Raw genomic sequence first — 12,727 nt, forward strand, 5'->3', positions numbered from 1 at the left:
ATAAACAATAAAAAATCCCAAATTACCCTTATGCTGACTCTATGCTTTCAGCCTACCACTCACCTTACAATCATCACGATCACTCATACTTACACTGCTGAAAGTAGGGGAACAAGTGATAAAACACTTAGTAAATAGGAGACTCTATCACTTACTTTTACATAATCCCCAAAATGCCTTTGACTCGACCTATGCTCATTCTTTCATCTAAAATCTGTCACTAAAGCCCCACTAGGATGATAATGGGTCTTATATCTCATATTTGTATCTTAAACTGATCTTGAGAATATCTAAGCTACATATCATAACTCTTGAATCAAACTATGTCTTATTCAATCACTATAAGACCACTCCTTAGATCTATACTAGTGTGAGCATATCATTTCTAGGTGAAAGCACTATTATTTGTTTGGAAGCTATGTCCTATAGTCAGATACCAAGTCGATTAGACTGGATCGAATATAGAGATTTGATACCTTGGTCATATGAGCACTCGTCATTCAGTCCACTCACTTAAACCACTATTGGAATGTTGAACATTATAATAACTAAACTTTACTACAAGCTAGTACCTTACTACGAGTACGGTGCCTTACTGTAGGTAGTGTAGGAAGTATGTACATATAATGTTCCTTTGTAACGATCCTAAGACGTCTAGCATACATGCATCTCGAGCCTCAGGTCATCTTTTGTTCGTCTTAGCTTTCACCTTAATCATAGCTCATGCCCTATTATAATCTTATCTCTTGGGCACATTAGATACTACTGCGTATCTAGAATCTTTATACTGTCTTTTAGGATGACCCGTAAGCCTTTAGCCTAGTTCCTTTTTTCTTTCTTTAATCTGGTCCTTATATATAGGATTTTATATTAGGTTACATGGGTATGTATCTTTTTCCTTCTACAAGAGACACGACCATCCTTTCAAGGTCATGTCACTTATTTGCTATACAAACGGGCATGTTACTTCTAAAACACAGGCATGTTATTTCTTTATACAATACATGATCTTCATTCATCGGGAACTCTTGCCATGCTTAATATTAATTACACATGGGCATATGTCCTTCCAAGGATGGGTGTGTGTCTTTCCAAACTTAACATTTCTTTCAAACTCACTACACTTCGACTTGTGTACTCCTTAAAGGTATTTTAGTCACTTAACCCCACAACGTTCGCACATAAAGTATAGATAGACAAATTTTATGCCTTAGTTGACTATCTGTCGATCAATGCTATCCAATAGTCATCTAAGTGCCAAAAAAATTTAATTTGAAATATGGGTTTCGTGTACATGAACATATCTTCCATATCACTCAATAATGTGACGAACCAAATAGACCTATTTTTATATCTTATTAGTCCTTATGCCTTCTCAAATTATCTAATTCGCTCCACACAACCATACAACAATTAGCAATAATAATAAACCTATTAAGTTGACTACATCATCATCACCACTCAACAAATTGTAAGGTACATATATAAGCAAAAAATATGTCAATCCTTATAAGCAATTAAGATTAAAGCATAAAATCATTATAGCACAATCTGACGTCATAAACATCATATATCTCTTTTAACTTTAACAAATTCAACAAAAGGTTCAATTGTAGTAACAAATCCTAAATAATTATTCTCTATTAATCATCTAACTATCTTATAATTAATTCAATAAGATTTTCCCCAAAGCATATCAATGTTGTCACCATTCAATAACTGGCAAAGGAAAACTCCTTAATCAACCACAATTCATGTGAAAATCGTAGAAAAATAAAGTCTACTTACCTTTTTTCTGTAATTTGTAGGTTTAGAGTTTATCGCTAACCCTTTTTTCTCTTTTCTTTCTTTCTTACCACATCATCAGAAAACAATCATCAAAAGTCCTATGCTCAACATTGTTAAACACTTTATCCAAATTCTCTATTCTAAGGATTTATGCGTTCTAATTTTGAGGATAACGAATGCCCCAAATTCAACACAATATTCTCTTTTAAAATTGTCAATGCATAATGCCACACACGAGCATGTTTCTACCCCACACATAGTCATATGTCATTTAAATTTAAATTAGTGCCATGCTTATCCATTTCGACTAATGTGGCAACCAACACACGAGCGTAACCATCCTATACATTGTCGCCCCTCAAATAAAATTCACAACTCATTAATTTATTCAAATTGCTTACATCATACATACACATTAACTTCAAAAAATGACATATTACTCTTAAGACATACTTATGGGTGTTACAAATGACTAGTCATCCAGGATAATAGTACCTTAAGGAGGGGTAGAAGGAATGCCGTAGTATAGCATGGACAAATATATGAGATATTGGAAAGTATTTGAGAGCATACTTTTATTAAAATTAAGAACACAGTATAGTAATGGAACACTAGTATGAGTTTGTTTGATTATTGTGGTGTCTCAATAGATCATCTATTTATTGAGTGTTTTGTTAGTGTATGCCTTAGGAATCATTTTTGTTGTTAGTTTTAGAGCATTTCATCTTGTATACATGTAAATATGATTTATTAATTAAAAAAAAAAATCTTCTTCTATTCACATGCATAAACTAAATTCTTTATTTATTTCAATATAAAATATGTATGTGAATTGTCAAGATAATTCACTTTGTAAGTAAAATTGAATTATCAAATTATTCCCTAAGGATATGATATTAGTTGAGCAATAATATCACATAGTAGACATACTGAATATCTCTATTGAATATCATAAGATAATATCAGTATGAGTGATGATGATAGTCATGTCATTAAGATATTAGTATGAATTAACAGTTAGTAAACTATTTTTCAAATGTGACTAATTACGATTAGTCATATAGTCATTATAAGGTAGTCAATGATTTATCATTTGACTGTACTACTATACGAATTAATCTTTTAACTTGAGATATATCCGATACAGATGTGTATGGTTCATTTAGTGCATAAATGAGAAGTTAGTCATGTTTCATATGAAAATGCCATGTTGTCATGCATTGTTTGCTTGTAGAGATGAATAATGATCAAAATAGGATTCGTTGACTCAGATTTATTGGATTTAGAGTATCTATTGACTTGAGAATAATCCGACTCTAGTTCTTAAACACATGTAGAAAAATATTAGAAACTAAAAATCTTTGGCTAGAATATAATATAAGTCATATGAAAGATGCCAAATATATTGATCGACAATTGGTGAGACATTGAGATTAGGGTTTTGATAAACTATAAGCTCAAACTTGATCAAGATTGAACAACAAAAGAATCTTACCTATATGAAACATACGATCAGAAGAATATGTTCGGTAGAGTGTTTTTTCATTATGGTTTAAGGGTTATGACACACTGCTAGATGCTTACCATAGTCGATGAGTTTTTCATATGTTTTTTCAAATTATTTGAAAAAAAGGCTCACAGCTAAGTCATGGTGAGCCTAAATAGTCATACTAATAAAACAAGTATTTTAGAGAGTAAGGATTGATTATCCTAGGTTGGCTAGCATCTTTCGAGGTGTAATAAAGATTACATCATCTAAAGTGTTATACAGATGTTAAATAACATTTTAAGAGTTAAGGTGTTAATAAGATAAAACTAAGATGACTAATATATATGTATGATATACATGCATAACTATTGTTTAAATTGAGAATTTACAAAGGCCATGCAACAATTACCTAATGGCTAACTAAGTCCACCAATATATAAAGCCAAAATTAGTTTATTTTTAGCAAATGAACTCATTTTGAGTTAAAACATTTCTCTCACTTTTTTCTCACTTTAAAATCTCGACCAAGGAAGAAAAAGCTTGGTTTGGTGGACCTTTTTAGGGGCTTGACAAGTGTAAAGCTCTTCTCCATCATTTTACATCAAATATTCAAGCTTGGAGTGGGTATAAAGTCTAACATTCTTTATATATGCTTGTATACCATTGATTCTTGCATATATGTTACATGCACGTTGGTTTTACATCATCTTCTTCACCATATTCTTTCAATTTTCACACTCACATGTTCCATTTATGTTGTTTTACAGGTAAACAAGGTTAGTAGTGAGACATGCAAGGGAGTTAGTGGGTCATCTAAGGAAAAATTGCATAAGGAGGGGTTCGAGTTTCATCTTACAATTTATGTTTCTATTTTTGTATCAGACTTAAGTACTTGTTTCTTGTTGTTGCACAATTCAGTTTATTGGATGTTGATGTGATATAAACTTATGTTTGAGATTATTGTTTTACCTTGATAGAGTTTTCAACTCAAATATTTTACACCTTTTGCACATGATTTGAGATATGTATATCATGCATGATATTTGGTTAATACATTGTGTTTTGAAATAAAGGTCTAAAGTCTTAAGTCAGCACGTCTATTCGGGTTCTTATTCTCTCTAAGGGTATGTATTTGGAGAGGGGTATTATAACCTTATTGATTTAAACTAGGACCAAAATATAATATTAAAACATTTGGGTCTAACTAAAATTTTGCAAAAATATAAGGTTCAAAAATAATTTGACAAATAGCTAAATAAATAAAATTTTAATTAATTTTATATGTTTAATTTGCCATATTGTTTTATTATGCATAGTGATTGATACATAAGCCTTAGACCTATGGATCCTTTTTATTTTATAATCTCAAGAATGAATGCTTGTAATATTTAAATATGACCATTGTGTGCTGCGTTTTCACTTATACATTGATATGCATTCTGTTCCCATCTCACTCCCTTTAAATATAACTTGAGATTTCTACTTTTAACAATGTAAATTAGATTAGTTTTTTCTTTTTAAATAAAAATTAATTTGTAATTGTAATGTACTTGAAGACTAAACAAATAAGATTAAACACTTTTGAAGTCTTGAAGATTTGAAATGTAGGACTGTAAGTTGACTCGCTGATCTCTATAGGCTTGCAAGACTTTACATTAATTGGGTCATATACCAACACATTAATTTTTACTTAGATCAAATGTTGGATTTAATTTTGCAAAATAAATCACTACATATGAAAACTTAAAATTGGTGAGTTCATAAATGTAACAAATCCCTAAAATGAATATTAAGTGAGAAAATAACATAACACCTTGATTAAGTCTTTGTTCATTTAAACATAGTTTGCCAAAAAAAATGGTACACGTCTACTAGGTGGAAAATCAATGTCTATCTATTTGTATTGGTTCTAAACATAGATAGGTAAGGTAGCTTATCGGCTTGCATTGTCAATGAACATAACTCATATTTATAAGGCATTTTGTGTCACTACTATATAAGTACATCAATGATTTGACCCATGTGTTGAAAATCGAGGATGTTAAGCTAGAGGATAAATCAATGTATGAGGAACACATAGTGCAAATTTTAGACAAATAGATAAAAGTGCTCAAGAACAAATAAACTCCTTTAGTCACGTTTTTTTAAGGAATCATTGAGTCGAGGAGGCCACTAGGAAGATTGAGCAAAATATGAGGTAAAGATTTCAATGATGAAATTCAAATAAGAGGGAGGAAGTGTAACATCCATAGATACGTCTCGAAGGTATTTTAGTCATTTACTATATTTTACGAATATTTGTGTATGTGTTATTGTTGAAGTGCATTGTATAGTCCTAAATGTTAAGAGTGCACGCCTCCCACATATGATGCAAGGACACTTTGGTCCTTTCCATATAAAGTTGTTTTAAAATTCTAAGTATAAGAGGATATATTATGCATAGTGTATTACGAAGTTTGGTTATGTTTGGTAAGATTAAAGTGTATAACTAATTATTATATTTGGTTGGAAGTTATAAAAAAATATTAATATATTATTTTATTTATTAAATGAAATATTAAGAGGTTTAAAAATTATTAAGTAAGGAAAAAATAGTAATAAAATTAAGATTACATTTTAATACGTAAGGTGAATATAATAATCAAATTACCTTCTATATTACTTGATACATCACCATTGATAATTGAAGATTACTGAAATATTTTATTATTTTACAAATTAAATAAGATGATAGAAGTAATATAATATAGATTGCCAAGGTAATAATATATGGTTCCAACCAAATGCCCCTTATATGTCTTGTTTATATCTCTGTCTCTAAGATACTTTTCGACACATCAATGAGTCTTAACTCTTATTAAAAACTCATAAAATTTTATTTTTGTATGACTTGAACATAACCAAATAACAAATGTACATTTTTCCTCTATGCATGACTATGCACTCAATCATATATGGGCATACCTCATAGAAGAGCATGTACGTTCACGTCTAATGTTTCAGGGGTGTACATGCATACATATGTTGTAATTTAACAAATAATCTTGAATATATATTTTTTGAGATAATATCTAAAAAGGTTTATAAATAGAATTCAAAATAAATTATGAAATAATTTAATTTATTAAAATATTCTAACACAAATTATTATATAGAATTCATAAATTGAATAATAAAAAAAATTAAATTACCTGATTTTGTACACCCTTAATAAATTTAGAAAATAACAAATAAATATTGATGATAGTTAATATAAAATTTGTTTCTATTATATTTAATCGAAATTAATATAAATGACATAAAAAATATTCTTAATAAAATTTTGTGGGTAAAGTGTTATTTAACTTAAGAGTTTTTCTAACAATTTTATTAAAAAAATATATATATAGTTTTATTTTTAATTTAATAGATGGGCGGAGAAATTACTTTTTCAAACTTAGAGGTATGAATTGATCATTTTATTAAAGCTTGGGTTGGCTTGGATTTTTAAAAAAATTGTGAATAATTAATATTGAAACTTTTGAAATACGAATTTGGCATTGGTTTATTTATCTCCGTAGATCCAATAATTACATATTACTAAGTCATAAATTAATCATTCCTAAAATCCAAAATAAAATTGAAAATACTGAAAGGTCGTAGTTTCAGGTTTGCGTACAAGAAAAAACAATTCAAGTTTGCGTACAAGAAAAAAAAAAATAATAATAAAAAAAATTAAATTTCTATAAATAGAAAAAAAATGTCATGACTATTGATGCCCAAAACAGTTGCATGGAAAGCATTAAAATCACCAAAAAGCACCATAACCACCTTAACAACCCATTTCCTGCACATCCAAAATGTGTCCCTTTGATCCACGGAAATCTCCTTTTCAATTCCCATTCAGTTCCTTCTCAAAAGATTTTCTCAATTGGTAAGGATTTTCAGCTTCTTTGGACTTCCAAAAATGGAGGATCTTTGTCCATTTTTCATAATTCTCATCTTACCAAACCCATGTGGTCCACCATCCCCGGACGACCCTTCGTCTCTGCTGCCCTGGCCGAGACTGAGGTTAATGAAAGCAGGGGATCTTTTCTTATCAAGGATACACATCTTCATTTGCTTTGCGTCCATCAAAGTATTGAAGATATCAGAATCATTGATGATGTTAAGTTTCCTAGTTTGGTTATAAGCGGATGGATTTTCAGTAAGAAGACGAAGAAGAGGCCAAGTTCAAGTGGTGCAAGATATTTCATAGTGTTTGATCAGAAAAGCAGTAATCAAGTTGGGTTTCAATTGAAGCTTGGAGGAGCAAACTTTCAGGTTAACACAAGAAGAAAGCGGCGAAGAAAGAGAAAGTTGGGATGGCGGTGGTCGCTTACAGGGGGAAGATCAAGAGGGTTTGCAGCAATTTTGTCATCAGTGACGGAGGAGGAAACGGAAATGTCAATGTCTCGGGAATTCAACAGGTTGTGTTTTATTTATTCAAGTGAAAGTAATGAAAGATTTTATGGCTTTGGAGAGCAGTTTTCTCATATGGATTTCAAGGGGAAAAGGGTTCCTATTTTTGTTCAAGAGCAAGGCATCGGAAGAGGTGATCAACCAATTACTTTTGCTGCTAATTTGGTTAGCTACAGGTGAGGTAACAGCATTTCCTACAAAACCTCCTGTATTATATTACTTTTTATTTATTTATTCTTCTTGCAGGGCTGGGGGTGATTGGAGTACGACTTATGCTCCATCTCCATTCTATATTACTTCCAAGATGAGATCTGTTTACCTTGAAGGTTATGATTATTCTATATTTGATCTCACTACTCCAGATAGAGTTCGAATACAGGTATAGCTGTAGATATAATTACTAGATTTCTAATATCATCTCCAGGCACAAGTAATTGAACTCATCCTCATCATTACATTGATTTTCACTACAACGGAATTTCAGTTATAGCACTAATGCAGATTGCTAAGAGATATTGCGTTGGGACATTTTATACAAGAATTTCTATACATTGTAACTGATTAAAAAGTTGAATAATTCTTTTGGCACATCCATAGTTCAAACTCGCAGTTTCCAACTTTCTTTGTCTTGGGGCTTGCAGATACATGGCAATTCACTTCAAGGAAGGATTTTATATGGAAACACACCTTCTGAGCTTATTGAATGCTTCACAGAAACAATTGGAAGACCTCCTGAACTTCCTGAGTGGATCATATCTGGGGCTGTTGCGGGAATGCAGGGTGGTACAGATGCTGTACTACATGTTTGGGATGCACTTAGGACTCATGAAGTTCCAGTTTCCGCATTTTGGTTGCAGGTTGTTCATGCTTAAAATCCTAATAAGATTTGAAATATTGACATTTAGTCAACTTTGAGGTGCATAGGTTTTGCTAAGTTTTTTAAAATTTTTAGTAGTATAATAGAAAGCTTAATGAGTTGAAAATTAGGAGTCTTGATTTCTAATGCCAAAAGGCGATCAGATAAACTTCAAAGTTGAAATCACTTCCTCGAATCAGATCTGATAGAATAAACAATCAGCATTCGTCAGTATTATTCCAGGCCTCATATTTCACTGTGCAAAAATTGTTCAGGATTGGGTAGGTCAGCGGAGCACATTAATTGGATCACAGTTATGGTGGAACTGGGAAGTGGATACAAAAAGATATCAGGGATGGCAACAACTTATCAAAGATCTTAGTGCTCAGCATATCAAAGTTATGACTTACTGCAATCCTTGTTTGGCTCCGGTATGTATTTTTCCAAATTAAGAGTCAAAGAACTACATGGACTCTTTCATAACAATATATTTGATTTGATTGGCAACAGATTTGGAATTTCCAGCTCTTTTTGAACCTTTATATGCCTTCATAGGTTGATGAAAAACCAAATAAGAGGAGAAACCTTTTCGATGAGGCCAAAAAATTAGGCATCTTGGTGAAAGATAAGCATGGGGAACCATACATGGTTCCAAATACAGCTTTTGATGTCGGAATGTTGGATTTGACACATCCGGATACTGCTAGTTGGTTCAAGCATATTTTACAAGAAATGGTAGATGATGGAGTCAGAGGGTGGATGGCTGATTTTGGTGAAGGCCTACCAATAGACGCCACCCTATATTCAGGTTTTAAACACTTCAATTTTTTTTTTTTTAATGACCTTTGAGAGTCTGAGAAGCTGTTCTTATGCCAATACATGATGAATGACACAACTTAACTAAATATTTTAAGAAAATGACTGACCATACAAGAAACATGCTACTGTAAGATATTGTTTTATTTATTTATATAAAGCAAATCCAATTATACGAACGAGTTATGTGCTTTTATCATAAGACCCCTGGGTGAAATTGGCTCGAGAGCCTAAGCTTAAAGGAAATTTTATTGACAAGAAAACTCAATTTTGATACTCAGTAACCGAAAACTCGAAAGAAAGACAAAATGACTTGAAAGAATTAATTTTTTAGCAAATGATAGGTCCCGTTTTTATTTAACAGAAAAAAATAATAAAAAACGGTACAGGTCATTACAAACTTCCTCCCCTATTGGGAAAGAGGATTAGGCGGTTGTTACTTATTAATATCTATTCCCTGAGCTTTATAGATGGTAGATAGGATTTGAATGTCTTAAATTTTACATGCTTTTTTCGCTGGGATGAACTAAAAATTAGAGAGAAAGAGCTGATGAGGGATAGGTAAAATATAAGAGAAAGAAAAGTTTCTCTCTATTTCTTCATGTGTTGAAGAGCAGGAAGGAAGAAGAGACAAATGAATGGGTAAATCATAAAATGTTGTTCTTCAAGTCACAGTCAATAATGCCTGCTTTAGTCCATCAACTCCCTGGCCTCTGTTGATCCTTCAACTTCACCCACCTACCAATCACAAAAGGCAGGAACTTTGCATTTATAAATTATATACTTGTGATCACTTAGGACATCACATTACAAACTAGTCTTAAGTGCTCACAAGTAGATAAGTTATAAATGCACAAAGTACGGTTTTCAGTCAACACCGCATTTCAAACAAGTGTCGCCACATTTACTGCTGGCTTAAGTGAGTGTTTCAATCAGCATCTTAGAAAACTAGTAAAATGTTAATGAATATCGTTTATATACAGCACAACTTGGCCCTTTCCGCGAAATATATAGTAATTTTTCCCCAAACATTTTTATGACTATTCGCTTTCCTTCTAACTAACTTCCCTTCTCTTCCTCCCAAACACCAAATAAAATTAGAAAATAATGATATGACAATGTCAATGAGTATATTCTACTCCTACTAGGTTTATTTTCCAGTAATTATTATTAGTGTTTTCTTTTTGCAATGGTAGAACATAATTTAATTAGTTTGAACTTACTGTCTCAGGTGAAGATCCTATTTCAGCCCATAACAGATACCCAGAACTTTGGGCCCAGATGAATCGAGAATTCGTGGAAGAATGGAAAGGTAAGTGTCTAGGAAAAGGAAGAGCAGAGTCAGAAGAAGGTTTGGTGTTCTTTATGAGGGCTGGTTTCAGAGACAGTCCAAAATGGGGAATGCTCTTTTGGGAAGGAGACCAAATGGTAAGTTGGCAAGCTAATGATGGGATAAAGAGTGCTGTAATTGGCCTGCTAAGCAGTGGACTGTCAGGGTATGCATTTAACCACAGTGATATTGGAGGATATTGTGCAGTAAACTTACCTCTAATTAAATATCGAAGAAGTGAAGAGCTGTTGTTGCGATGGATGGAGCTAAATGCTTTCACAACTATTTTCCGAACCCACGAGGTAGCAAGAAATTAATATAAATGAATAAACAAAATAGGCTATATTTTCCTTTCATTTCATCAATTACTGACTGCAATCTATCTGTCCTCTCCACACACAGGGAAATAAACCATCATGCAATACCCAGTTCTACTCAAACCATCAAACATTATCACATTTTGCCCGCTTTGCTAAAGTGTATAAAGCTTGGAAGTTCTACAGAATCCAACTTGTAAAGGTGAAACTTGTAAAGATATATGAAATGCCCAAAATTAGTGTTTTCAACAGAAAATCTAACAAAACAAATCTGTAACTCCCAGGAAGCAGCTGAAAAAGGCCTGCCTGTTTGCCGTCATCTATTTCTCCATTACCCAGATGATGAGAGGGTGCAAAGGTTGAGTTACCATCAGTTTTTGGTGGGTACAGAGATCCTAGTGGTGCCTACACTCGACAAAGGAAAGAAAAAAGTGAGAGCATATTTTCCAGTTGGAGAAAGCAGGCCTTGGCAACACGTTTGGACAGGAAAAATATTTACAAGACAAGGTTGTGATGCTTGGGTAGAAGCTCCTATTGGCTATCCGGCGGTCTTTGTTAAGGCTGGTTCCTTAGTAGGAGAAACTTTTTTGAAGAACCTCATAAATTATGAAATTCTTTGACAAGGCCGGCAAAATTCTTTAGATTTACAGGTTGAATTTGATTATTGTTTTGGTAATTTAGTTGTGAATATAGTTGGAATTGAATACAGTAGAATGCATTTGCTTGAGATTGAATCAATTTTTAGGCAAACTGTAGACTAGATTTCCATGGTTTGCATGCGTTACCCAATTTGCGTAACGTACACAAACTAAGGATAATTACAAAAAAAAAAAAAAATCTAAAGCCAACACCTTATTCTACAAAACCTAAAGCCATAAACACTATTTTACAAGACCCTAAATGATAGGTTCTAGTTGGAGCCAAGTAGTATATCTTAAAATCTACAATATTCTCTTGGGATGAGAACAAACCACATAATTTTGGATAAAGACATGATTCTTTTTTATTGAATTTTGAAGAACTTAAATATATAAAATTTAACTACTACTCCTAAACTCACGACCACTCTTACTAAAACAAAGATTTAATTAGTAACTAACAAACCCATAAATAAACAAATCATTATCCACAATGAAAGACTAATTCTACTACAGGACCTATTCTCATGCATGTTATAGACCTTAGCTTGGACCACCTCTTGATAGCACATCCTTGATATTCTCATGCATTCCCCTATGTGACCAAGCATGAAATTTCATTCTCAATATCCTTATGCAATCCCCCACGTGACCATGCCTATCTACCCTTCTTACATATATTTCGAATTTTTAATTGGGATGCATTGAGAACGTCTTGGCTTAACAATACCCCCCTCTTTCACTGGGACCTTGTCCTCAAGGTCCAAATTCATGAATCTATCTCACAGCTCCTCAGTATTTTTGCAAGTGGCATCATCTGCAGGTAGACATTTCCATTTGACTAGGCTTTCTGCAACAAATCGAGCTCGTTTTTTTACCCATTGATGATCTAAGATAGCCTCAGGTTCAAGAACGAGTTCTCTATCATCTGTAATAGGTGGTAAATCAATAGTAGCTTCAATTGTGTTACCTACTTTTTTTTTAGCAACGACACATGGAAAACTAGATGCACACGGGACTCCTTTGGCAACTTGAGTTTATAGGCCACTTTTC

General features: G+C 32.6%; 1 protein-coding gene across 1 annotated transcript; it reads left to right on the top strand.

Annotated features, from left to right (window-relative positions):
- Positions 1-6,997: 6,997 nt before the first annotated feature.
- On the top strand, positions 6,998-11,763 carry LOC123197341 (sulfoquinovosidase-like). Its single transcript, XM_044611591.1, has 8 exons — positions 6,998-7,893; positions 7,964-8,096; positions 8,359-8,574; positions 8,849-9,004; positions 9,129-9,381; positions 10,621-11,021; positions 11,122-11,238; positions 11,321-11,763. The coding sequence occupies exons 1-8, from the start codon at positions 7,022-7,024 to the stop codon at positions 11,654-11,656; spliced, it is 2,484 nt and encodes an 827-aa protein (XP_044467526.1). The 5' UTR covers positions 6,998-7,021; the 3' UTR covers positions 11,657-11,763.
- The last annotated feature ends 964 nt before the right edge of the window (positions 11,764-12,727 follow it).

The sequence above is a fragment of the Mangifera indica genome, chromosome 15 (assembly GCF_011075055.1).
Source record: "Mangifera indica cultivar Alphonso chromosome 15, CATAS_Mindica_2.1, whole genome shotgun sequence".
Taxonomy (NCBI): domain Eukaryota; kingdom Viridiplantae; phylum Streptophyta; class Magnoliopsida; order Sapindales; family Anacardiaceae; genus Mangifera; species Mangifera indica.